Source organism: Octodon degus, unplaced genomic scaffold (genome assembly GCF_000260255.1).
Source record: "Octodon degus isolate 3935 unplaced genomic scaffold, OctDeg1.0 scaffold00261, whole genome shotgun sequence".
Taxonomy (NCBI): domain Eukaryota; kingdom Metazoa; phylum Chordata; class Mammalia; order Rodentia; family Octodontidae; genus Octodon; species Octodon degus.
The window spans coordinates 1,910,064-1,936,648 of record NW_004524837.1 but is presented as its reverse complement, the minus strand read 5'-3'; the positions used below and the strand labels follow the sequence as shown (position 1 = coordinate 1,936,648).

At 48.1% G+C, this 26,585-nt stretch overlaps 1 protein-coding gene across 1 annotated transcript in view; it reads right to left on the bottom strand.

The window, feature by feature from the left end:
* LOC101592657 (centromere protein J) overlaps positions 1-22,575 on the bottom strand; it is a 32,359-nt gene extending 9,784 nt beyond the window's left edge. Inside the window, exons 1-6 of the mRNA XM_004646236.2 lie at positions 22,478-22,575; positions 16,898-17,027; positions 9,030-9,138; positions 5,933-6,021; positions 3,308-3,448; positions 2,202-2,286 (exon numbers count right to left, since the gene is read on the bottom strand). Of these exons, the coding sequence (XP_004646293.1) occupies positions 2,202-2,286; positions 3,308-3,448; positions 5,933-6,021; positions 9,030-9,138; positions 16,898-17,027; positions 22,478-22,575 (652 nt within the window). The remainder of the gene's footprint in view (positions 1-2,201; positions 2,287-3,307; positions 3,449-5,932; positions 6,022-9,029; positions 9,139-16,897; positions 17,028-22,477) is intronic.
* Positions 22,576-26,585: the final 4,010 nt, after the last annotated feature.

Below are 26,585 nucleotides of genomic sequence, written 5' to 3'. Positions count from 1 at the left end.
AGACAGCGCTGCTCTGAATTTGTCCCCTACTCAGTAGCTTTCTGCTGAATGAACTACCTCACCACCATCAATTTCACTACTATACAAAAAGAACAGCTTGATATTTGCATACAAAATCTGGTCTTAGGGTTTGTTTTTACTTTGTTTTACAATTATAGCTAGGCTTCTTTTCTTAAAAAAATGTTTTAAAATCTTTTTTTTTAATTTAGTACAGGGTCTCACTGTGCAGCTCAGACTCATAATGATCCTTCTGTCTCAGCCTGCCCAGTGCTGGGATTACAGGAGGCCAACATCCATACCTGGTTTTTGGGCCAGCACAGCACACCTGGGGTTCTGGAGCCTATGGTGCTGGGGATTGAACCTGGGTCCTTGTCCTTGCCGGGCAGGCACTTAGACCACAGAATTATCTCCCTAGCCCTAGGCTTCTTAGTTTCTTAGGAAACTAAAACCTAAAGTCCAGATTAATATACGGCACTAACTTTCTAGAATCCCTTCCAGTCTAGCTTATATGAAAGACCTACTGGGCTCACAACCTCAGGAAAGCCCACCTCAGCCTCTCTACTTTCTAGTCAGAACACGTATGTTTTGATGCAGTCCCCAACCTTCTGGCCCACAGACTTCCAGCAGCAGGAGCCAAGCATGGTGGCCTTTCAATTCAGGAGCAGCCAGCACCGCCTCACAGGAAAATGTCTGAGAAAGAGGAAGACTCCTGACTTGAATGCCAGCCTTCCAGCTCCAACCCGCACTTTGCATAGCCTGTGCTTGCTGGGGACAGCCTGGCATGGATCAGCATAGCCAGAAAGTGACCACAGGCTGTCCTTCCCTGGGTGGAAGCCTGAGAAGACATTTGGCTCAATCGGCAGGAAGGTGGCTCCCTGCAGATCTGACCCCAGGGCCCGGCCTCTGGAAACCCCAGCGCTCAGCCCAGGGTTCAGGGGCAATTTGTTTCAACATGGGGCAGCCTGAGGGAGACTGGGATGCCAGTCCCCTCAGATAGTGACTGTGACCACAGAGACACTGAAACAGTAGGAATGCCACCCATGCCTATCTGTGTGCTCTTTGTAAATGTACTCTAGAACAAAACACCCTAAATTTCAGGGAAGCTGTGATGCTGGTGATCCCCACTGCAGTGCCCCCTCAGAGGGAAATCGCCGGTCGGTGCCTGCCAGGGAGCTAGAGTCTTTGGATGAAGATATCCAAATCATTAACATGAAAAAATGGAGATTAAAAGCATTGAGAAATAAAATTAACCCATGAAAAGGGGAAACAAATTCACGAAGCCTGAAAACTCCGAGCTTATCCAGAAGGTGGCATTTCAGGCTCTAGGCAGCGAGGAATTCACCTGCTTTTAGGGCAATGATGTGACCGTAGGAGGGAAACAGCAGCTTGCCGCCTCGAGGTCAAGATCCTTCTGCCTCAGATTCCTGGGAAACTGATTATACGTGTGTCCCTGTGCACGCAGTAATATAAGATTTTAATAAATCCACAGAATTTCCTAGAAATTATATTTTCATTCTAAACTAAAATTAAGTAAATCACACACACAAAAAAACTGCATTGGTAAGTAAAGAGGATTTTATACTGAGAGGAAAAGCTTAGGATGCACACACTATGACCCGCACACCCTCACATAGGCTGCACAGACTAGGGGACCCTCCTTACCTGGGTAATCAGCAAGGTGTCAGCAAGGAATGCCCAGAGACGTCCCGCCCACTCAGAACGGCGGATCCCAACGCACAGAGGGCTTTCCAGAGGACAGTCTAGGGGACTCTCAATCTGGGGAAGCTGGCATTCTGGCCACATTAGCCACCAGGTCAGGAAGTGTCCCTCATTCAGCCAAAGTTGGGTTTGGGAGGGGCTGCCATGCAAGCAAGCGAGCGGTCACTGTCTACTGCTGTTGCCCTAGAGCTGCCCATGCCAGCAGAGCGAAACCACAATGCATCCTGCCTGCTGCCGTCTGGGGCTCTGGGGGACCCACAGGACTTGGGGTGCTCAGAGACCTGCATTAAGGAGTGGCCCGTGGCTACTGGGTTTACAAGAAGCAGTTTAAGGTCTGAATTACAGCCTAAGGACAGTTGCTGCCCCAGAGAACCCGCCTGAAAGGCTTCCTAACTATTCAACCCAGTTTTTCCATAGCACCCTCTATGATACATGCATGCAGAAGCTGCTTAACCATACAAGCTCAGGGTGGCCCCACTCACCAGTCTGCTTATTAGGAAACTGTACAGTTTCCACACCATCAGGGTAGGTCGTGTATATTGTCTGAGCATCCGAGAAGTAATAAATCTGTAAGAGCCAGAAAGACCTGTGTTGGGTGGCAATTTGCCTCATAGGTGCATCTGTACTTAATATGGTAAAGCATTTCCTGAAGGTAGCTGAGGGACCACTTCACAGGTGGCCCTACCCATGACCAGGGGTGCATCACACCCACAGGGCACAAGAAAAGCAGCTGGCCACTGACACCCCAGAAATGATGGCACTGGACTAGTCATGGGAGAAGTTGCAGGACATAGTCTAGCTCTCAGTCCTGCACCTGGGCAGCAGTCTGTGGACTTCAGCGCCTTGGGCCTGTAGCTGGCTGCATCCTGCCTGAAGGGCATGACCTATGAGAGCCACCACAGTGGAGCTCCCACGCTTGGCCCCAGGGCCTGCTGGCAGTGCCAAGAGAAGAAACAGGTGCCCATTGTATTGGATATCCATACAACCACCCTGTCACTTCTGGGTGCTGGTGGCCAGCTCCTCTTCTTGTGCCCTGTGGCCATGGATGCACCCACGGCCATGGTTAGGACCACCAGCCAGGGGGCCTCCATGGGACAGTAACATTTCCAACAGTCTTCAGCTCCCAGCAAAGGAGGAGCTAGGAGGGAGCCTGCAGAGGAGGAAGGTGACGGGGAAGGAGCAGTCGCAGGGAGTGCTCTCCATACTGAGGCTGAGCCCCTCTCACACACACAGTAGGCAGGGGAAATTTGTAAAACACATAAGCCTCCAAAATCAAAAAGCAGCTGAATGTACATGTTTGTCTCCAAAGTAAGACTGTAGTTCAGAAACACAGGCCAATGGAGTGGAATTTCATCACGACTGCAAAGTGAGACAGTGGGAAGAAGGTATTCACTTCTCTCCTCGCTGAGAGCTGCTGGTCACCTCATGCAGGTCTTCTGCATGGCACTTGTGTCCTTAAGAGAAGGGATGAAAGGACACAGGAGGATGGCAGCAAGCCTAGTCGCATGGGAGCTGGTCTGTCTCCACTCGATGGCCTTGTGGGCATCCTCTCCTCACATTTGCCACTGGTTCAAAATAGTAGACTCACCACTCGCTGATCAGGCTTGATCTTCTTCACATCACCATTATAAAACTTGATGGTGGTCGTCTTCTTGTCCGCACTGGTCTCCTTCCTGGTGCCATTGGGGAAGGTGACAATCATGCGGCCATCGCTGAGTGTCTGCTCCACCTTCATGGAGACACAAGATTCCGAGATGAAAAGTATGTGATTATGCAAAGCTTCGCTATTTTCCTTCCACTCCAAATCATTCTGTGCCCACTGCCTGCGTAGCTCTGTTCACACCACTTGCTGCATTTCCACCAAAGAGAAAAGAAAAATCACAGAACCCTTCAGTTGCAAAGCTCCACCCCTGAATTTGTTTTGAATAATAAATAAATTTGTTCCATAAGTATTTTTTATAAGGTCACAGTACACATTTGCTATCATTTGGGATAATTTGTAATCATTGGTTTTGATAAATTTGGAATTCCGGGCTGTAAAATTGCATAATTATTATGCAAAAGCTATCCATTATAGACTTTCTGCTCTTTCTGACCCAATCACTTGGCTAATACAGTATTCTACCCTCGCCCAAAGATTCATTGACACCAACTAACAATCAGAAACTATGAAATTTCATATGCATAATGCTAAGAAAAAAAATTTAGAAAAGACTTTTGGTGCTCAAATCAAAAATATTAGTCAAATTAGTCTTTCCCTAATCCTGAGTTTGATTCCTCGGTATGTCATGAAAAGATTAGCATAAGGAAAAAAATGACAGAAATAAGCTCACTGTTTTGGGAGTTAATACTGTGCATGTGAAAATTAGTAAAATGTATTTTTGTTAAATATACACGTTGTTATTTCTTGATATAGCTCAGAAATCCAGGAGTTAACTCGTCAGAGATAAAAGCGATGCTTTGTTTATGAAATGTCTGCAGCAATCTGACAAAATTTGGTGCTATACAGCCCCGCTGGCCAATCCCACGCCATCCAGTTTGTCAGGCTTGATACAAAATTGCTCATTTTCTTGCTTTTAGACTAGTCAGGTGGATAGAGCAGGTTGCACCCTGTTCAATATTAGAAGATGAATTTTTAACCAAGAAAAATTTCAACAAGGCTTAAGGAACCAATTGTGTTTTGGAAATAAAAAACACACATATTTAAAATATTTAAAATTTATATTTAAAATATAAAGGCCACACTGCGGCCTTTATAACCCAGGGGAATTTGTCGCCCTCGTGTGTTCAGTGGTGCTGGGGCAGGCATACCGCTGCACTGCCCATCACATCAAGGTGCAGCCCATACGACACATGAGCAACAGAATACGTCACGAGGATAGCAACGTTACGGTTCATGTATTTATGTAATAGGCTTTAATCATTATCCTAGAGTGTGCTGCTGCTGCTGCTCTGTGTGTGTGTGTGTGTGTGTGTGTGTGTGTGTGTGTGTGTGTGTTTGGTACAGGGTCTCACTATGCAGCTCAGACTCCTAGTGATCCTCCTGTTTGCAGCCTCCCCAGTGCTGGGATTACAGGTGAGCACCACCACACTCAGACCCAGTTGTTGGCTCAGCGCACCCTGGGGTCAGGGCCCGGGCTTTGTCCTCTGAGCTATCTCTCTGGCTCAGCTGCTTTTTTAAAGTAGTGTAAAAAGTCATCTGGGTTAGTGCATCAACAGCCCTGTGCGTCTTGTATTACACCTTTTCTAGATCACACAGCAAAGGCAGCGTGAGCACCCCCTGACCTAAATCACCTAAAGACAAGGTTAGAATTGGGCCCATCTGTAGTGACCAGAGAGGACTTTTTTGTAGGTTTTTTTTTTATATATATTATGAAATACAAGAGATAAGCAAAGGATTTCAGTACATCTAAAAGAAGACACAAGAGCAGAGGACACAAGATGAGAGGTCAGAGGAGGTAGTAAAGTACCAGGAACCTGAGACAGCGGGGTAGCCAGGGACATGGGCACACAGCCGATGTCCGGAGCTGCAGAAGCGGAGCCTTGTGTTGGACTAGCACAGAGCAGGCCTCCTGCTTCCCGCATCTGCACTTCTGTGCTTCCCACCAAGAGATGGATTCCTCCTGTACTGCTGACAAACCAGCAGCTTCCCCTACTGCTGACCAGGACGACAGGGCCTGTGGAGTGGGGTCCTTCCCCAACGGCCCTGTGGAACAGCTGCGCAGAAAAACCTCTTGACGAGCTCTCCTTATCTGTATGTCTTATCCACTTCCAAGGACAGAAATCCTCCTTTATTGAGATCAGAGTCCACTCAACTAAAGCAGACCAAGGTTGTACTCTTGTTTTTCTCCAGCCATTGCAAAAGGGTCACTGTGTGCGCACTGAGCTGAACAGAGAGCAGGCCCCTCCCTGCTCCACGGGGACTCACAAGCTGCCCCATGCACACAGCTGCTCACGCATCTCTTCAGACCCTCCTGAATCGAGGACAACAGCCAGTAGTAGCACAGATCCTCAGGATGGAGGTGTCCTCCGAGGAGGCAGGGGCTGGGAGACACTTGGGGAGACAGAGGCAAATGTTCCTGTCACAAAGAATGCTACTTTCTCTAGCCCTGGCAGATGCTTGCAGGCCTCTGAGTGGGAGGCCCAGGATAGCCTAAGCAAAGAGTGGGAGCATGAGAGCCGCAACTGGGGAAGGAGTGCTGCACATGCCTACCTTGCCGCTGGCATGTCGTTTTTCCTGTATTCTCGCCTTCTCTGCAGGGATGTTCGGAAGGCACGCTGCTTCTTGGGAAGGTCCTGGCTCTGTGGTGGGAAGACGCTGCAGAAATAGTATAGTCATGGCTCTTGTGGCCTTTGTGAACATTGTAGGGACAATTAGCTTTGGATATTCTGTTTTGTTTTTCTGGGCTGGGGAAGGAACCCAGGGCCCTGGGCATGCCAGACACATGCACTGCCCCTGAGCAATGCCCCAGTCCACTCTGTGTTTTAGGAAGGTGCTTCTCCCACTTGTTCTCTCAGTGTTGGCCAGAAGGAACATAGCAACAACTACTACACCCAAAACTTTGTTCTGAAATGCAGAGCACCAAGGCCTTGAGTTGAAACCATTAGCAGCTGGAATTCAAAAATTTAAAGCCCGGAGACAAAGGTCACCAGCATCCACCTAAAGATGACAATGGAGAGGGTACAGTGGGTGGGTGGTGCAGACTTTTATAGAGAGCAGAAAACAAGTGGGGCCCTGCCCTGGTATTTCCACACAGCCACCAACGTTTACAGCATCTGTGCAATGTAAAAATTCCCTCCTAGGGGAAACTCTACCCACTTCATTGAGATATTTTATTAAATATAGTATATAATAAGCAGACCAGTGGCAATGGTTTAGGAGTATTTCTGCTATAGTTGCCTTTGGTTTCATTCATTTCCATTCATGATCATAAGTAAATATAACAAAATCTTGATTTGGGGAACTCTTAAGTCAGGAAAAATGTCAGTCTGGTTTTGGCCATGTGCTAAATGCAACTAACCTACATCTACAAGAAAAAATGTCTCTTCTATGTGACAAGCTGAGTGAGCTCAGAGAGCCAGGAGGCACTTGCTTCATCTTAATCTTCCACACCCATCAGGAAGACAAGATGGCATGCATCGCTGGCCACCACCTCCAGGCTCCCAGGGACCCCAAGCTGCCTCCACGGGGCAACTCCACCCCACCTACCTGCTGCCCCCCGACTTCTGGAGAGGAGCGAGGGAGCTGCCTGGCTTGGCCCTGGTGGGGGAGCCTGGCCTTGGCCTGGGAACAAGGGACCAAAGAACATGTGTCTGAAAGAGGAGAGAAGCTACATGTCAGAAGACAGTGTGTCAGACGCTGAAAATATCCGTATCCCTCTGTCTGATTTAGTTGGGAACATGGTCTCTTTTTCTTATGAGATTACAAGTGCCAGGTTGGTCCCACCCACAGCGCATCATGCAGGGAGCAGGTGCTGTGGGTGAGTGCATTAGCCACATCTCTCAAGCACAGGGTGACTCCAGAGAATGGCTGGGAAGGGAGCGTGGCTTGCCCCTGAAGCTGCTTCTGTCCTGCAGAGAGCAGACACAGGGGAAGGAGACAGGACCCAAGAAGAACTGGGCCACTGGATGTATGAAAGGAGGCAGAGGCATGGGGAAGGAGGGCCACAGGCTTTCAGGAGGGCCTGGAAGAAGCCATGGAGGGTCACCAATAAGTGAGATAGCCAGAGGGCTGAGGAGATGGCAGCAAGCACAGGGCAACCGATAAACTGAAACCTCCCGTGGGTACCATACCACTGTGGAAAGCAAGGGCTCGGCAGGTGGACAAGGTGGCTGTGGTGCACTGATAAGTGGTGGTCAACCTGGAACACCCTGCTGAACTGAATCAGCATGACACCAGGTGTGGGAGCCCCCTCCGTGTCCCCCCCCCCCCAAGGATTGCTGACAGCAGCATAAGAGATAACTGGAGAAGCAGCAGCTAGGCTGTTAGGGGTGCTACTGGGAGCTGTGGGAAGCTGCTGGTTCTCCTGGGCTATTCTGCTGGGGGACCTTCTCACACTGGCTTTTCTGGTGACCTTGATTGTTCTCACCACAGAAGGAGCTCAGGGACCCTGTTGTCTGTCACTGAGGATGGCTGTGAGAGAGCTCTGGTTCTCACTTGGACATCACTTCCTGGCTCCAGGGTAGATCCCTCAGCCTGCCAGCACAGATCCTTTGTTCTGCTAGCATAGACTTTCTAGATTCTACCACTAATTTTTAGGCTTTCCCAGTGCAGATCCATGAAACACACCCACATGAGACATTGTTATGGGCTCTAGACCTCCAGTTGGACACATGGCAGACATTGTTATGAGCTCCAGGTCTTCAGCTGGACTCAAACAGGACATCATTGTGGGATCCAGGCCCTCCACTAGTCCTGAGTCCTTACTCTGTGGACAGATTTCCTACACTCTTGGTATTTGATTCATTATAACATCATCCTATAAAATATGTGTCCTGTACTATATTGTTTTGTAGCAAAACCCAAAACTACAACAGTGGCTAAGCTACTGAAGATCAATAGGCAGAAAGTCTACACTGCAAAGGGTGGAGTGAAGCTGGGGAATAAAGGTGTCAGGCTGGTGTCCATGAGAACCACCTGTTAGAGGGTAAGAAACATCTGGAAGAACCAGCAGCTAGACTGCACTGCGCAAAGAGAACTGTGGCAGGTTCACCACGACAAGGAAAGAGGATCCAACTCAAGAATCAACACAAAGCAGCTGGGTATTAAGACACTCCAAGGATTTTAGTTTAGTGTACGGGGAGAGACATGGGTGTAGTTTTAGTGTTTGACATGGACAGCCAGTTTTCCCAGCACCTTTGTTGAAGAGGATATCTTTCTTCCAGTGAAGGTGTTTGGCATTTTTTTGAGATGGAGTGGCTGAGTGTGTTTGGAGTTATTGCTTTAACTTCTAGTCGGTTCCACTGATCCTTGGCTGCTTCGCCAGTGCTGTGGTGGTTTTGTCACTGTAGCTTTGTAGTGCATTTTCATATCAAGGATCATGATAACCCCTGCCTTGCCTTTGTTGCTGAGAATTACTTTTGCTATTTTAAGTCAATACTGACTCCAAGTGAATTTTAGATTTGTTTTCTCTAATGCTATGAGATATGCTATTAGAATTTTGATTGGAATTGCATTAAATCTGTATTGAAAAAATGAAGCTCCAAGACTACATATGCTTGCCATGGTGCAGCTTCCTGGACGCATCTTTGTGTCGCAAACGGGGGTGTATCACGGTGAGCAGAGGGAGGGCAAGCCCACGCGCACTCACCCTCCTGGCCGGCTGGTGCCTTCATCTCCTGAAGCTGGATGTTGGAGGCTGGTGCTGATGCTTTCCTGCCACTGGCTTCTTGCAGAGCTCGGGAAGGCTTGTGCACACCCTGGAGACAAGGACGGTCATGGGACTTGCACATCACTTCCACAGAGACAGGTGTTGTACACAGTGAATTTTAGCACCAAACCCTTTAGTACCAGCAGAATTGCACTACAAGCTTTACACCAATACAAAGAGCTAAGTCAATATGATTTTAATGGTGAAAGAAATCTCAAGTATAGAGCATGGTATAGCAAATGTTATTTTTTGTTTTTACTGGGGGTTGAACTCAATGTTCACACTGAGCCTTTTTTTTAAAAAAACTTTTTACTTTCAGAGGGTCTCTCTAATTCACTAAGTTACCCAGACTGGATTCAAGCTTTCCATCTTCCTGCCTCAGCCTCTGTAGACTACTAGCTAAGATTAGAGGTATACACCGCTATGCCTAACTGAGTTTTTGAGCATTATATGTAATTAATTCACAATTTATCTTTAAAGACTTGTGTAAAGAAATTCAATTTTTGTCTACAAAAATGCAGTTATTTTAAGTTGCTGGGCCCATGTAAACAAGCTGAGACCTTTTGCTTGACTTAAGTGGAATGTTATCTGTATAAATCCATGTGCGGCCAATTGCACTGCAGGAGCGCCTAGTGGGGAGTTCTCTACGCTGGTGCGAGCAGCACCAGCTTGCAGACCACCCTGCCACCATCGCCAGCCTTGCTTACAACGGACCTGACCTCCTGCGGGTGCTGTGCCATGAAGATTTTGCGAGCGAGTTCCAAAAGCCAGCTCTTTCTACCTTTGCATTTATTGGCTAACAATAGATGCGGGGGTATTTTCGCATTAAGAGCATCATTAAGCCCAAAAAATGTGAATCACTACACATGCCGGTTATCATGTCATCCCTGTTTGTATTCCTGCAGAGGGACACAGACAGGGCAGCTTCTCTGGAAACAACCCATTTCCTGTTATAAAACCCACGATCTCCTGCAATTCAGGAACTTTGTGATACAGCAGACAGGTCAGGCACCATAATAAGATCAAGTGCTTAAAACTGAACTTAGCACAGTACACGTAAATTGTTTTCAGCCTTTGTGCTTCTCAAAACTTGACAGCTCTGAGGTGCGGATTAGCCACCATTTAGTCATTCCTTCACTCATACACACCTTCAACATACAGTCTAACCACAGGGGCCCAGTGCATCCCCCTCAGTGAGGGTAGGAGAGAAGCACGCATTCTCAAAAGAAGCCAGGCAAACCACACAGATGCTCCTCTGGAGCTTCAGTTGCTGCATCGTCAAAGGATCTGAAAGGACGGGCACAAATGCTTGAACAGGGAGAGTTCAGATCCTGCCTCGGAGAAGCAGGTGTTTCCTGTGTTCCCACCACACTGAGACTGAGACTCTGAGAGACTGTGGGACCCAGCCACCTTCAGATTGTGGCCTCTCTACCCAATTCAGCTCCGTAATCCACTGCCTGAGGAGGACACACAAATGTTGCTTCCCAAGGATGAGGTTGACAGAGCAGAGAAGACAATATCTATCACACCGATGGAGGAGTGTTCCTGAGACGGGCTCCTTTTAACAGGGAGCAGTGCAATAGAGCTAAACAGCATCCTGTACTGCGGCCCCCAAACAAAAGGCATAACCACCACATAGACGAGCCCTGCCCCACGCAGCAAAGGTAAAACATAGAGGGGCTCAGAAAACACCTTTAGATACCTGGCCAAAGAGATTAGAGGTGAAGCGAGGCGCTGCCCCTGAGGACACCTTCTCAGACTGTGCTACTAAGAAGGCCCTCCTAGGAAGACACTGAGTTCCTAAGAGCACACGCTCCACCAGGGAACCAGAATTGTACCCTGAAGAGCTGCGGTGAGGTGGGGTATCATGTTTGGTTGCAAGCCTCCTCTTCCCTCTACAAGTGTATAAACATGAAGGTCACCTTGGAGGAAGGTGCACTTGCAGGGGGCAGTCCGTGTTGAAGGAGGGCAGCACTATAACTCTGGCAACCGATGTGCTGTGGCATGATTTCTTCATCAGCTGATGCAGATGAAGGTTTTCCGAAGGTAGATACTGATATCTAAAAGATAATTCATCACAAATAAAGGGCGAGTTCCCACATGTCCAAAGGAGCAGTAACTATAAAATAAAATCAGATTCAATCCACGCCACTATAATTGTCCTAAAAAATGTGGAACAAAGGCTGGTGAGATAGCTCAGCAGACTAAGCGCCTGCTCAGGCAAGCACAGGAATGGGGCTCAATCCCCTGCGACACATGCTGTGCAAGCCCCAGCCCAGGTGCACCAGGAATGGTGGTGCACTCCCGTAATCCCAGCGCTGGGGAGGCTCACTGCAAGTCTGAGCTGCGTAGTGAGACCCTGAATCAAATACATTAAAAAATGTGGAGTGAAAGGTGGGGAAATGAGCCAGGTTCCCCTCAAAGTAATGCTAAGAATAGACTGAACACCATGTCCAGGTGGTCATGGATCCCGAAGGCCACAGAATAAGCAACCCCAACATCATCCTCCTTGGGTCACATGTGTTCAGCTAAGACTGTATTACAGGAGGAGGAAAACATGACATTCCTTCCAGGGCTGCTTCCACAACTGGCCCAGGGCCTGAGGTGTGGATTCTCAGCATTTGGTTCTGAGAAGAACCAAACTTCTCAGAAAGAAGCAAGTGCTGCTGATGAAGTGAGCTGCTTGAGTTTGACCCAGTGAGTTTCCACCCCTCCTAGTCATGGGGGTAGCATTTGCCTTCACTCTACTCCAGGGCTACCAGCCATCAGCTGTGTACTTCACGCTGTGTGCCCACATGCGTCACTCTTTTTTGATGTTTACCATAAAACTGTGTCTGCAGATATATTTAGACCTAAGAGTGCAGGATTCCCCGCCCTGATCGTTTTCCTTCAAAGCAGCTTTCTCTTTCTGAGAACATGTGCTGTTCTCATAGCTAGCCCCATGCTGAGAAGAACCCTCTGCAGATTTGTGAACATTTACAAATTTGTCAAGAAATGATTCAAAGCAAGAGAACAATTGAAACTGCGAAGTTAGCCAGAGGCACACGCCTATAATCCCGCATTCTGAGAGGCTGAGGAAGGAGGATTGCAAGGTCAAGTGTAGCCTGGATGACTTAGAGAGACCCTAACACAATATTAAAAATTTTAAAAGACTGGCAATTATAGCTCAGAGCAATGGCACTGGGTTCAATCCCCAGTACTGCAAAAAAAAAAAAAAAAAAAAAAAAAAAAAAAAAAAAAAGCAAACCAACAAAAAGCAAGCAAGCAAACAAAAATCTGCAGTGTGGTGCAGAGTGGGTGAGATTTCTCTATCACCTGGGGTATGTGTTCCATAGCACCTCGACCACACACAGTGACCAAGTGGAGTGGCAGGCTGGTTTGTTGGGAAGTGGTATCAGATATGGCACAAGACTCCTAACAGCCTCTATTAGTAGCACCAACAGATTCTTGAATCATCGGGAGAGCAGGTTCGATTCTGACCCACTAGGCATCTCTGAGGAGTAGGATGTCCCCGATCCATGGCTTCTGTGAGAGACCCTCTTGACTGTTCCTAAGTGCTGGGCAGTGAGCAGACCGCAGGGCCTTCACAGCCCACGGGAGGGCTGTGTGTGTGTGTGTGTGTGTGTGTGTGTGTGTGTGTGTTGTCTGTAATTGCATATGATTATGCCATGAAAGAAATACCCAAAGTCCTTGAACTATACCACTTAGGATTTCACGTAGCAAGTGAGACAGAAAATGCTAGTTCTTCTCTTACCTCACCAGAAACTACCTGACTCATACCAGGAAATGTCTGCATGGCTCCACGTATCAGCATCAGTTCCTGTGGTTTTACTGATATGAGCACTTCAGGTTCACATGTGAGAAATAGCACTGGGACAAAGCAGCAAAAACACTGGCTGCACGAAGGCTCTGGGGCACATAGTTAGTCACACAGCCCAGCCACGGAGGCCAAATGTCCACGACAGCGGGCAGGTCGCTGCAGGGCTGACAGCGTCTCAGACAACACTGGTTCCTAATAAGGGATGAGGTGGCAACTGTCCTGTTTGTCTAAAGACTTCCCAAATGAGAGCAAAGGAGAAAACCGAAAAGACAACAGCTTTACCTATTTTTTCACCAAGTGGTGTCCACTGTGAATTATCCCAACCTGTGTGACTGGTAAACATGGTGGGTGGATTGTTGTTATATGATAAAATATTGCTATGGCAAGAGACCAGAATTCTTTTCCTCTTCTTGATGAGAAACAGCTCATGAGGATGGGGGATGGCAAAATCCAAGCCAGCGTGGCATGAACAAGGGTCAGACTCCAGTCTTTCCATCCCTTAAGCCCAACCCCATGATCACGGCAGAGTTAGTGGCAGCATTAGTACAGGGCAGTGAGCTGGAGTGGAGACGCCTGCACTGGCCATCTGAAACGCCATCCAGGCCGCCCCTATGGCCATTAGAGCTTGCTCTGTGTCTTGGAAGACTGCATGTGGGCAAGGCAGGCCTGGTGGATGCGATCTGGCTGTTGGGATCCAGGAAAGCCTGGCCTGGCCAGGACTCACTCCACACTGCAGTGGGGCCTGGAGTTGACGCAAGATAGGGCAGCAGCCCTCCAGGGGCAGCACCCCACCCACAGGCTCTCTTTGACACTATCTTACATAATACAAAGGACTCACTGTGCCTACCAGCTCATGTTTTCTGAAGGTCATGGGAAGCAAGGCTGCAGGCTTCTCGGTGGCTGCAGGATCCTGAGGTCCACACGCCTGCAGTCCCTCCCGAAGTGCCAGATTCTGCTTTGTCAAAACATCTATCTGGTCCTGGAGTTTGCTATGAGCAACAGACCACTGTGTCACCTGCCTCCTGAGTTCACCCCAAAGGGCAGAGACCTGCTGCTGTAACTGCTGCTGTGGGGAGAAAATATGGAGGACCTCAGAGAGTCGGCATCCCGCCCAAACCCCTTCCCATGGAAGCCTTCCCACATGACAGCAGGGAGAAAATGGAAAGGACAACAGCTTCACCTATTTTTTCCAGTGGCATCGACTGTGAATTATCCCACCCCATGTGACTGGTAAGGGTGGTGGCTGAATTGATACCATGTGTTAAAATATTGCTGTGGCACAGGCCAGGATTCTTTTCTCCTTGATGCTATCTTCATGGAATCGGTGTGGGAAACAGACTACACTTCCCCAGATGGGCCTTCTTGGCCAGGGACGTAGACCTGCAGCAAGCGAGCAGCAGCAGGTGCAAAGAGCTCCTGTCCCTGTATACCCGGAAGCGAGGCACAGCGTCGCAGGGCCAGAAGCCGCTGGGCCCCACTGGGTGATCCGCTGAGGACAGCCTCAAACCTTCATCCTGGAGACGGTCTCAAGGATGGACACAGGCCAGCTGGGCCGGGCGCTCTTGTTTTCCCTCCCATGAATCACCATCTCCAGAGACTCACATTCCTTCTCTTCGTTCTGCCCAATCTCTAAAACTCCGGCACCTCTCTGAGGACCATGCATTCCCTGGGGATCGCCCTTGTACACGTGAAATAACCATGCCTTTAAACCTGCGTGTTTGCCTGGCTGGTCTGCCCCTTGTACAGGATCCGCTCCAACTGCCAACCAGTGATGGTTAGGAAAACACTGCTTTTCTTTCCTAACAGTATTTTCCTTTTACAGAGATTGTCTCCCAAAGCAACAGCGTCGCATTGCGAATGAACTAAACTTTAAGGGGAAAATAACGATTTGAAGTGAAATTAGCAGACATATTATTCTCCTAGTTAATTCCAGAAAGAGTGGGAAAGTGATTGCATTTTAATTCTAAATTAAATTCACATTCCTCCTCATCTCCCCCAAAAGTGTCCTGGTGATCTTAAATTGGTGAAGACTGATGACAGGTTGCAGAAGGGTATGGGGATGTGACTGGTGACCAACCAGAGAATTAGGACACTCTGTCAATTCAGTCCCCATCATTTTTCCTATGTGAAATTGTTTTTGTTATTATTTTGTTTTGTATCAGCATCTCTTAACTGTACATATGAATGGGGCTCAGTGTGGTGTTTTCACACGTGTGTGTTCCTTCCACATCAAAGCTGCAACCTGGGTGCTGCCAGAAAAGGCAGGGAAAGTCCAGAAGCACAGTAGGACCCCAGAGGGTGGACGAGTGAGATGTCCCTGGGTATCAGCAGAGGGGGACACTGCCCTTCCAGAACCAGGATGTGTGCGCTGTGTGGAACTCACAGTGACTTCTCACAAATCCTAGCAGACTAGTGACAGTGGAGGGGACAATATTCTATCAACTGAGAGCTGAATTCCGACTTCATAGTTAAGTTACAAGGATGCATGGAAAGTATGGAAAGCACCCCCCACACCTCCTCCTCCGCTGCCTGAATCCTACTCACCAGGGACTTGCCCTGAGGCAAGCTCTGAGCCTCCTGCTCATCACAGATGCCTGTGTGCCACAGCTATGAGCCCTGTAGGGGTGGCACTCTCCAACTGGGGACCGCAGCCAGACCCTAGCAGTCTGTTCTCAGGGCCAGGGACATTGCTGACCCTAGGCTGGGTGGCCCCTTTGTTGCTTTCTGCTGTCATTGGCTCATTCACTGGGGACTGTGCTCGCTCTCTGGGTCCCTTCCATCCCCTCCAACGCTTGCTGTCTGCCATTGCAGCCAGGAACTGAGAGCAGAAAGTGGCACCCCGCGGCCCGCCACTGCCTGTGTGCTATATGTTTGGATCTCCCTGGTTTGGGTCAGCCTGAGAAGCCAGACAGAGGCTGAGGCTGGGGCTGTGAGGGAAGGGAAAGCAGCTGAAGATAAGAAATCCTCCTTGACAGCAACAACACAGGCTCCTCCGTGCTCCTCCTTGAGCACACGCAGGGCCAGGTGAGGGAGGAAGGCTGTGCTGGAGACTGCGAGGTATCCATGAGGAAGCCCCTCCTCCAGGGCTGCCTGCTCCAAGCAGCCCTCAGTAGGGCTGTGATACCTGTCCCCTTCTCTGTCCTTCAGGCCAGTCTGGAGCAGCGTTCTTACAGAGTGGACAATACCATTCTCCCTGCTCACACATTCCACCGAGGGCCACACACCAGTGGTCCCCACTACCCCTGCAGGCCAGGTGGTTCATCTTGCTGTGCAGGGCTCACTATGGGGGCTACAGGGTCACAAGCCCTGGCTTTGTGACCTAGCAGGGCATTCAGCTTCTTTGTGGGCAAGATGCAATCTTGCCAGAGTTTGTGTTGTGCAGAGCTGATGAAGCACATTGTCACATGTCTGGGTGAGGCCTGGTGTCATGGACACTGTGAGCATGGCCTCTTAGAGCCACTGCACCACAGCAGAGCCCTGGATGTGAATGGATGTGCTTTACTGGGAGACTTCCGTGGGACCACGTGGGGGCTGCAGCCTTGTTCCAAGAATAAATAGTGGTGGGGAATTGGGGAGATGGTGGTGCAGGCCAGGGGCTTCAGGGAAGCAGAGCCTCCAAGTTGGCCAGCATGGTTCAAGTCATGTGAACTTTCTGGGTTCTGTGCATTTGGCTTCAATATTTTTTTTAAACCAATCTTTTAAAGCCCCATGTACCAGAGAAAAACCGATATATTCACATTTTCTTTAACTTCTCACCCTGCCTCTTCTCCATCAGAAAAGAAAGTCACAGAGGGGGAAGAGCCACATGTTCCTCCTAAGAGGAAATGAAATGCTGGCATGCAATGGAAGAACACTGCTGAAATGGTCCTGCAGGACAACCAAAGTAAGGGCAAGTGCCAGTGTCTGCTCTCAGACTGGAAGCAGGGTCATCCCCAAGAGCCAACCTCCCGCACATGTGCACCGACCCCGCTCACCAAAGCCTGCTCACCAGCATCTGTTCTGCCCAGTACTCCTCGCAGGGGACCCTGGCTGTGGTGTCCTCGGAGCTGCGCCTGGCTCCGGGGCCTGGCTCTTCTGCCTCCACTCCCTCCCTGGTCTCCAGATGCCTGGTCAGCATTCTGGTTGAGAAGGAGAAGAGTCAGCGTGCTCCCTGGTGTTCGCACTCTGCCCTCGGTAGGACTAATGTCCTTGCCATGTTCCTACTGAGAGCAAGCATGAGCAAGCCCTTCTCTGGGCCTCCTAGTACCTGACTGTGTACTCCGTGCCAGGCCAGGAACACAAGGGCCGAGCTGCTTGCTCCCTAGTGGCCTGCACCCAACGTGAGTAGAAAGTGCTCGCATCTGTAGATGACCAGCGTGACCTGTCTGAGTACTCTTAGACATGAGCAGAGGTCTCAAGGGGACACTGAGGAATCCTTTTCTCCTTCATCAGGACCCCCAACTGAGGCAGATCCAGACCAGGGCCTGTGTGGAGCCACTTGCTAGAGCCATGATGAGGTCCCCCAGGAGACCTCTGCATCCCCTGAAGGTGAAAGGAACATTCCCTTCAGCAGTGCCAGTGTCAGCCAGGCAGGGGGCACACATGGCTGTTAAACTGAAGCAAAGCCAGGTGTGGGGGCACATGCCTGAAATTCCAGCCCTCTGGGAGCTAAGGCAAAAGGAACACACTAAAGCCCAATCTGTGTGATTTAGACCCTGACTCAAAAACTTAAAGAACAAATAAAAGGACTGAAGATGTAGCTTAGTGCAAAGGTCCTTTGTTTGACCACACACACACACACACGCACACACACACACACACACACACACACACACGCACGCACGCACACTCACACACCACTACTCTCCATTTTCTCCTTGGAGACCACTAATGAGAACCACTGTGGGAAGGTTGCAGCATGACGTTAAGGGGCTGAGGTGATTCAGCAGGCAGAGCCTCCAGGAATCTTGGGAATTTGGAAGGGGCTCTTGATCTCAAATTGTTACAAAATCTTTCCTGTTTATAAACAGAAAGGTTCTTTACTTATATTTTGAGTTTCTCATATAAATAAAAGCAAGATAAGCAATAGAGAATAGAAAGTAGAGAGATAGGTCATTTCCAAGTGGGAAGAGAATCAAGAGATGGATGTGGAAGGAAAGGGGAAGGGAAGGACAAAAGAACTGAGATGTGTCACATGCACACAACGCTCCCCAAGAGGAGCATAAACACTGTACACTACAAACATGTACTAACAAAAGTAAGTAAAAAAGTAATAAAGTCAAAAAACAGATATGCTTTTATACATACACTGCGGAGTATATACAAAAAGAAGAATAAATGGTTCAGCCACAGTCAGGGAAAGGGGTTGTTTCCTAAAGAGAGAGATAACTTGGGCAGGAGCAGCAGAGCCTGCTGATACCCTACCTTGGTCGCCTCCTAGGTGGCCTCCTCTGGGTGTCCTGCACACATGGTGGACTGGTCACCTCCCTGAAGGAGCTCACTGTCCTCGGCACCACTCCTAGGCCCCTCTGTCCAGAGGAGACCCTCCCTCCACCTGGGCTGCCTCCCTAGTCCACAGCAGCACCTTGTGCCAGGACACAATTCATCTCTGCAGCCTCAGCACCCGCTCCTGAGCCCCCCACCTCTCATGTCCTGAGCCCCCTTATTGATTCTAAACTGACTTCCTGTCTTAAAGGGCCATACCTTCTTACACAGCTTTTTGGTATTGTAAACAAATGATTAGATAGCTAAAACCTGGGATGCAGGTTCAGTAAGCTTGTTGTCAGTGGAATAGGTATACACAGAGAGAATTGCAGAAGGCCAAATTCTTGCTCCCTATTGGAGAGTGAAAATGTAGCCAGTATCAAGTTTTCTTTTTTAAACTTAATGTAATGTAATTTTGAAGAGTATAAACAAAAGCAAAACAAAGAGCAAAAACAAAGACAGAAACAGGATAACATATGACAGTATATCTGTTACAGATTTTCAAAACAAGAATAGCTAATTAGCAATGGTTGTTATATTATCTATTTTATTGCCAAATCTGTTAATCAGATTAACAGATATAGTTATGCAAAATTGGACAAAAAACTGAATAGTAATGCTTGTTTTCAAGAAAACTTAATTTTTGTCTCTTTAACTTTTTTTTTTTTGTGGTATTGGGGATTGAACTCAGGACCCTGTACTTACCAGGCAAGAGCTTATTCTACTGAGCTATCTCCCCGGCCTAAAAATTATTTTAAAGAGATATAGTAACAATTGATAAGGCACTAGAAATGGTACACATTTAGAAGACCAAGATGAGAGGTATTCAACCATGGTTTTTGTTTTATACACTGCTGTCCTCAATGTAATTGCTTAGATGGCAGATATCAGCATGCAAAGTTAGTGAAGGTGAAAATTCTGAATGACATCAGTTTTTCAATGTGTGGTATGTAGTATGAAATCATTCCTCTTAATGCAGGTTCATATATAAACTTTCTTCAGATGTCAAAACAAATTACTTGCTAGAAAAGATGTTTGTGATCTATGCAAGTTTAAATAGAAGACAAGATCCAAAATTTCCTCCCAAAGGCTGACCAAATAAATAGCTCAGAGGATTAAAGCACCTGCTTAGGCAGATGCAGAGGCTGCAAGTTCGATCCCCAGGTCTGCCGCGCTGGCCCTGCCCCCAGGGTTCCCTGAGCTGGCTGGCCAGTTGAGACTGGGCATGGTGGTGCTTGCCTGTAATCCCAGCACTTGGGAGGCTGTAAACAGGAGGATCACTACAAGTCTGATCTATGCAATGAGACCCTGTACACCCTGTCCTAAATACAAAAAAAAAAAAAAAAATCCTCCCTTCACAGAGCATATCCCCATCCGTTGGCCACACGAGCTGTGCTGAGGGCCTGGGAATGAGCACTGGGGGTCCACCTGGTTGCCGACTCTCACCGCAGCTCTGTAGGTGGAATAGCCCACTACCCAGAGTGAATAGGAGGAACACACGTGAGCATGAGAGAAGTGACTCTTGGTCACAGCGGTCCTAAGGACACAACACTTGGCAGCGTTAGGGACAGGAGGTGCTCCTCCAGTGTGAGAACTGACTCACTCCATGGTCCCAAGTTCAAGTTCTGCTTGTTCCAGTCCCAATAGCCAGGGGAGGCCAAACACCCAGGCCCTGCTTGCTCTCCTGCAGGGTGGTCAGAGTGTTGGACACAGTCCTGGACTGGAGCATTAGAGCCAAGGAGACTCCTCCTCAGCTCAGCTTGCTCCCTCCTTACCATGGGTGCAAGTGGTGAAAGTACCCTTGTGAATGGGCAGGTGCAGCAGTGCCTTCGCAAGCGTCACACCCTACTGTGGGTTGCACTGGTCGGAATGTACCTGGATGGAAACCACCACCATGCACCTCTCATTCCTCTTCTGAATCAGAGACCAACTCCAAGGTGGGCTGCTTTGGTGGTGACGGTTATCCATTCAAGTTTCCATTTCAAAGAAACGCTTCTGAGGTGATCTCTACCTTGACAAAGGAAATAACAATTTCCTGCAAAAGATCACCCCTGCAAATGGCAATGTGATTTGAGATTACTGGAACAAAATTAGCTTGCAATTTGTCCAATTCAAGACACTGAGGAAAGCAATGGATGACAGATGTCAAAATACTAAGCCCCTCTGTCATCTGTGTGACATATGACCCTCAGGAACAGAATGAGTTTGTATGCAAGTTGCATTCTCTGGCATGTTTATGCCTCTGTGAAAATCATGCAGATGATGGTGCTGGAAAAGTCACTTAGAGACATGACCCTGACTTCTGAGAGCTGAGGATGCAGGCACAGGGACAGAGTCCCAACCATAAAGAGCCTGTTCCTAGACCCTCACACCGAGACAGGTCCAGCTGGAGGGGCTCCTGAAGGAGGCGCAGTTTTCCTAGGCACAGAGTCAAGGCAGCTTTGGAGGGGTGAGAAAAAGACAAAGAACATACTGTGGAGAAAATACTGTTACACTGTGAAGCTGAAACGTTCCCCCAAAGTCTCACGGATGAGAGATTCCACATTCGCTTGGAAGGAGGTTGGATCGCAGGGACACTATGCTCATTAATGTAGTCTTCCACTAGTGAGTTCAGCAGCTGAGTGTGCTATTGGTAAGCTGGCCCTGGTTGGAAGAGGCATGTCACTGGGGGTGAGACCTGGAAGGGCCTGTCTCCCAGGCTGGATGGTCTCTCCCTTCTCTCTCTGCTTCACAACTGCTATGACACTGCACGTTCACCATGCTGTGCCCCTCTGGAGGTCCTTTCTGTCCTGCTATGCTGCTCTGCCATGCCAATTCTGCCCTGCTACGCCCCTCTGCAGGCCTTTCCTGCCCCGCTATATCCCTCTTCTATGCCATTTCTGCTTTGGAACCAGCCAATCGCTGATGGAAACCACCACAAAGTGGCTCTGAGAAGGATTTAAAATCAACCAGTTGGCTTTCCTTCTTAACTTGTGAACCTGTCCAAGGACTAGGCCCCTTGCCTGGACACAGGCAGTGGGCTCACAGTAAGTGCACCTCTGAGTCCCTGCTCCTGACTGAGGCCTGCAGTGCAAAGAACAAGATAAGGCCATGGCTGAGGATACCTGGCTCCAATCCCGATTGGTCACAAAGAGACACAGATGCCGGCTCCACACTCCTACAATAAATGCCAACCTAGAGATAAGGTAGTTTCCTAATTGGCATGCCTTACTACCGAGGGAAATCTTTGAACTGTCTCCCAAAATCTGCTCAGATTCTATCATTTTCTTCAGCATCCCCCTCCTTTGTTTGAAAACCAAATAAAGACAGCCTCCAGAGGACCTCAGATTCTATTAGAGGGTTTTGAACCTCCTGCAGCCCTAATATCATACCACTTGACTCTTTTATTTAAGCCTGAATCTTGTTTGGCCCAATCAGTCCACAATACCTAAGCGATAATATTAACCTACTGGGCCACACAACATAACTATGAGCCGAAATAAATCTGTCCTTTATGTGGCTGGTGTTGGTTATTTTGTCCTGCATAAAGTGACCAAAACAAATGATGAGGAGCCAGAAAGAAAGCCTTAGTGTGAGAGAGCAGGAAGAGACCAGACCATATGGAAGGGGACATCTTCCTCCCAGATTTGGGGATAAAACTGAATTACAAGGTGGGATTCAACTGTGATCCTTTAAATATTCAGACAACCTTGAACTTGATGTGATTAGCAATAGGAACTGTTTTAAGTTAATCATGATGAAATTAATGGATTGTGAAAGATGATTCTGGAAGAAGAATATGAATAATCTGAAAGAGGAAGAGAGGGAGTCCTACAGGGACAATGGCTAAGCCACTGGTTTACATACTGTGTGCACAGTGTCTGTGGTAGGCAGCAGAATCACCCTCACAGATGTTCACACCCTAGCCTGTGGGACCTGGAAACACTATGGCTGGTGCCTTACGAAAGGGATATGACTGAGTTGAGGATCTTGAAGGTTATCCAAGATTATCTGAGTGGCCTAATGTCGTCCCTAGGGTCCTTATACGATGGAGGCAAGAAGCAGAGAAAACATATGAGCACAGGAGCAAGATATAAACAGCCAAGTCTGAAGATTGCAGTCCTACATGAAGATGTAGACACTGCCAGAGCAGTGCTTCGCAAAGTCGGAGTGAAGGTGAGAGCCAGAAACAGAGCAGAAGTCAGACACCACCGGCTCCAGCATGGCTGGTGCTATGTCCCGAATGGAGGGGACTTCGTGGTGTAGGAGATGATGGGAGAACGGGTCATCCTCAGAAGTACAGGAGCTGACTCAGGGGACACAGAGAAGTCTCCCCTCTGCCAGCCATAAGCATTGAGGCTGCTGCAGGCCCCAGACTATAACTGCTGTCTAACACTGACAGATACTGTTTGGGGTTTGGAGGGCCGAGGCCAGGAGCTGACGCCTGAGAATGGCAGACCAGGTGCAGAAGGAAAGAGGGGCTGGTCAGAGACACAACAGGAGGAGAAGAGGATCAGAGCATGCAGGGTACTGAACATAACAGGAAATATGTCAGCAATGTCACTGGCTTTATCAAGAATTCCAGGAAGGTGGAGAAAAATGACACTGACCCAGGGAAATTAGTCACAGAGCCATAAATATCTAGGTTCAGTTTCTTCATCTGTAAAATCAGAGATTTGGGGAAATCCCTTAAGATTTCACTGAGCTCCAGAAAGCTGTCATTCTGTTAGTTAATGAAAAGAAACTTGGTGTTTACTGAGGACCAGTGAGAAAATACATTGAAAATAGTACTTGCCCAGTGCTTCACGAGATACAGTAATAAGAAGAAAACTTCAGTAAACCAGGTCACCACACCCTTCAAACACACTGGAAAAGGTCTCATTTACTTCAGGCAAGATGTTTCAGTTGGGGAACAGAGCTGTGAGTGTCCCCACCTTCCCACCCCACTAACAGTTGCAGGTGAGGGGTGCAGTGGCCCCCCCTGAGGGCCGCGCCCACCAGCCACTCTCTTCCTCCCTTGTCCTTGGCCATAGTGAAGTCTCTCTGCATCAGGTGGAGGTGAGCAAATCCTACCTCTCAGCCTCTGAGCAGCAGCCCGGAATCTCTCCTCAGTCCACAAATGTGGGGCCAACATGAATGTAGCTTCAGCTTTTGTAGGAATGAAGATAAGCTAAGAGGGACATTTACCTGATTGACAAAACATGACTCCTTTCAGCTATCTCGCTGGTCTTCCACTCCTCTGGGAGGCTGCTTTTTAGTCGGCAAAGCCTGACTCATGGAGCGCTGCAGCTAGGCAACCGTAGCCCTGAGTGGCCTTGAGCCTGAGAAGAGAAAGATGTGGGTGACCCAAGTCAGTGTGAGGGCCCAGGCTGGACAGGAGCTGAGCAGACCTGACCTAAGTCAGACTCGCAGGAGGTGAGCTGCAGTTAGAATGAGAGGGGCTCCATTGTGTCTCCACTTTGCAAGCCCCTGGCACAGGTTCTGGGCTACCCCTTGGCAGGCCATCCTGGACAGTTTGCGCGTGAGCCTGGGCTGGGGCCTGCACCTGCTGCTTGTGTCCCGAGTGCAGGCTCCTGCCACCCAAGAGGCACCCTTACTCTTCTGCAACACTTCCCAGGTGCTTTCTTCTTTTAGGCTTAGTGCACCTAGATGCAAAACAAAGAAACTCTAGAATGCCTCTTGTCAAATTATACTTAGCTGTTTAAAAAAGCAAAACAAAGTTAGATTCAAGTGCACCTCCTACCAGCACCATCCCAGCCTTTGTTGCAAAGGCAGTTCATGGGCTTCTTCATAAAGCCAGGGCACATCCATGTGGACATTCTCTGCCAAATGTTCAAGTGCTATGGTTTCCATACTGCAAATACTTCAAAACATACTGATATGAGAAACTAGGGTAACCGATCCCTGGATAAAAGAAAAGCCACAATGCAGGCTCCATGTCTAGCAGCGCCCTAATTAGATTAATCATATGAAATACTGAAAGGAAATTTACTGCAATCTCAGCAAACCCACTACTGCGTCTCTGTAGCAAGATTACAAATGATTCTATCTTAGGTTATGCCTGCCTGTATTTCCTATAACAGAAGACATTATCTTTATAATCAGAAAGTAATTATAAATTTTAAAGTTAAATTTTTAAATTATAAGTTGATGCATAAGAATGAATGACTCTGTTTGCAATAGTCCAGTTAAGAGCAGCAGCAGACGCACGGGGGCCAATAGCCAACTATGTTCCAGTGGGCAGAAGGCCCTTTTGGAAAGGCAGGACCCAATTCAGGGGTTCTTCCTCTTATACCAGAAAACATAGATCATGCTTTAAGGTGACATAAGTATGATAACCTCAAAGACATTCATGTCCTAAGCCCCTGGGCCTACCTGTGAGTGAGTGGTGGGGTCCCCAAGATGTGATTAGGTTGGGGATCTTAGGGCAGGGAGGGGTTCTGCTATGACCCAGTGGGTCTCAATGAGTAAAGGAGGGTGGAAGGGTAGTCAGACTCCAGAATGAAGGGGTGCAAGATCAAAATGAGATTGTTTACATTTTTTCCACCTTGCAGTGCATTCAGATATCTCACTTAAAAGTGCTTTAGGATACTTTCACTTATTCTTCCAAACAACATTACAGAAAACTCTTCAGAATCTACAAAACATGCCACATGGCCTTCCTTTCCCATGCACTCCTGTCTGTATTTCCACATGGACATCTAAGTCCTGCCTGTGACCCCGCTCTAGAAGACCCCAACCAAGATGTGGATTTGCTATTAAAGACCTGCGCCTGCTGACAGCCTCCATCCCTATCCCACTCCTGGCACTCAGACTGCAGCGAATCCCTAACTCCAGGAGTGTCCAGCCACCCTGCAAATGTGGCTGCAGCCAGCGGGTCCTCCTCCTGCCCAGCCGCACCCGAGGCCTGAGCTGTCCTATGTGGAGCAGGACTTAGTGTACCGAGTAAGTGAGTGAGCAAATGGAAATAAAAATTTTAACTTATCCATTTCACACACAAAATATAAACACTGCAAGTTTTGATACCTTACACTGATTTCTCCAGAAGCACTGAGCCTTAAGGAATCCCTCTTTGAGACTGGCCTCTGTCCACTGTGCTGTCACTTTTACTTCTGTTTGTATCTTTCTCTTCATGCCCACAGTGGAAGTGTGTTCTGGGGTTTCCCATGATTTTAAGTTTGAAACTGTAAAGTACATTTGGAAGCAATGAGTAAAGGCTTTTTCTACTAAGAAGCACATCTGGATGTATGTGCAGACACAGGGTTAGAGTTCCACTGCAATCATTTTACTTTTATTTAACTTGTATGTTCCAGGAATAAGTGGCTTTCTAGCATAATATGATTATGTTCAAAATTATTTCTTATATATGAAGTTTTGCCTTAATTAATAATTCATTCATTTAACTACAGTCATACTGTCCTAAACTACTAGACTTGTCTGTGAATGGGGAAATTCTGATTTGCTAAATTCTTTTATTCCAAATCATGGGCTGGAACACACTCTCAGGTTGTCCTAGAACTCTGTCACTCTGTCACTCTGTGTGACTTCCTACCTCTGAGATCATACTTCTCTTTCTAAAACTGATTTTGTCCTAGTTATTTTTTCACTGCTGGTAGACAGTACCAGGTACCCACAAGTGACAGTCTGAAAGATTTGTTCCAGCCCATAGTTTGTAGAGTTTTCAGTCTATACTCAGCTTGTTCCAAGGCAGGGTAGCTGGGCAGAGGGGCAACCCAGAGGAGAAACAGTTCATGATAGAGCAGGCTGGAGCCAGCAAGCAGCAGGTGGCAACTGCAGCAAGTCTTTCCTTTCCCTTTTATCTCTGCAGGGCCACAAGGGCCTCCACGGCAGTATGCCTGCTCGTTATCCAGACCCACAGAGACGCTAACCCAGTAAGAGGACTAACCCAACGATTGCACCTTTTACCCACATTCATTCACCCTCGATCCAGCCACTTTTCCAAAATCCTCCATGAATGCGTGAGGATTGGAGGGGCTATCCAAATACAAGCCATAACAGATTCTATTTTTCCTTTCTTGTTTTCTTTCGGTACTAAGGATGAAATCCAGGCACACGAATAAAGAGCTTTACCACAGAGCCTCCAGCCTATGGGTCTACTTTTCTTGGAATGTCATTGTTTCTTTCTCCTTAGACTCAACCTCCCCATGGCCAGAGGTAAAAATAAGAGAGCAGGAGTAAGAGGCTGCAAGGCAGACCTAGGCAGAGCCAGCTGG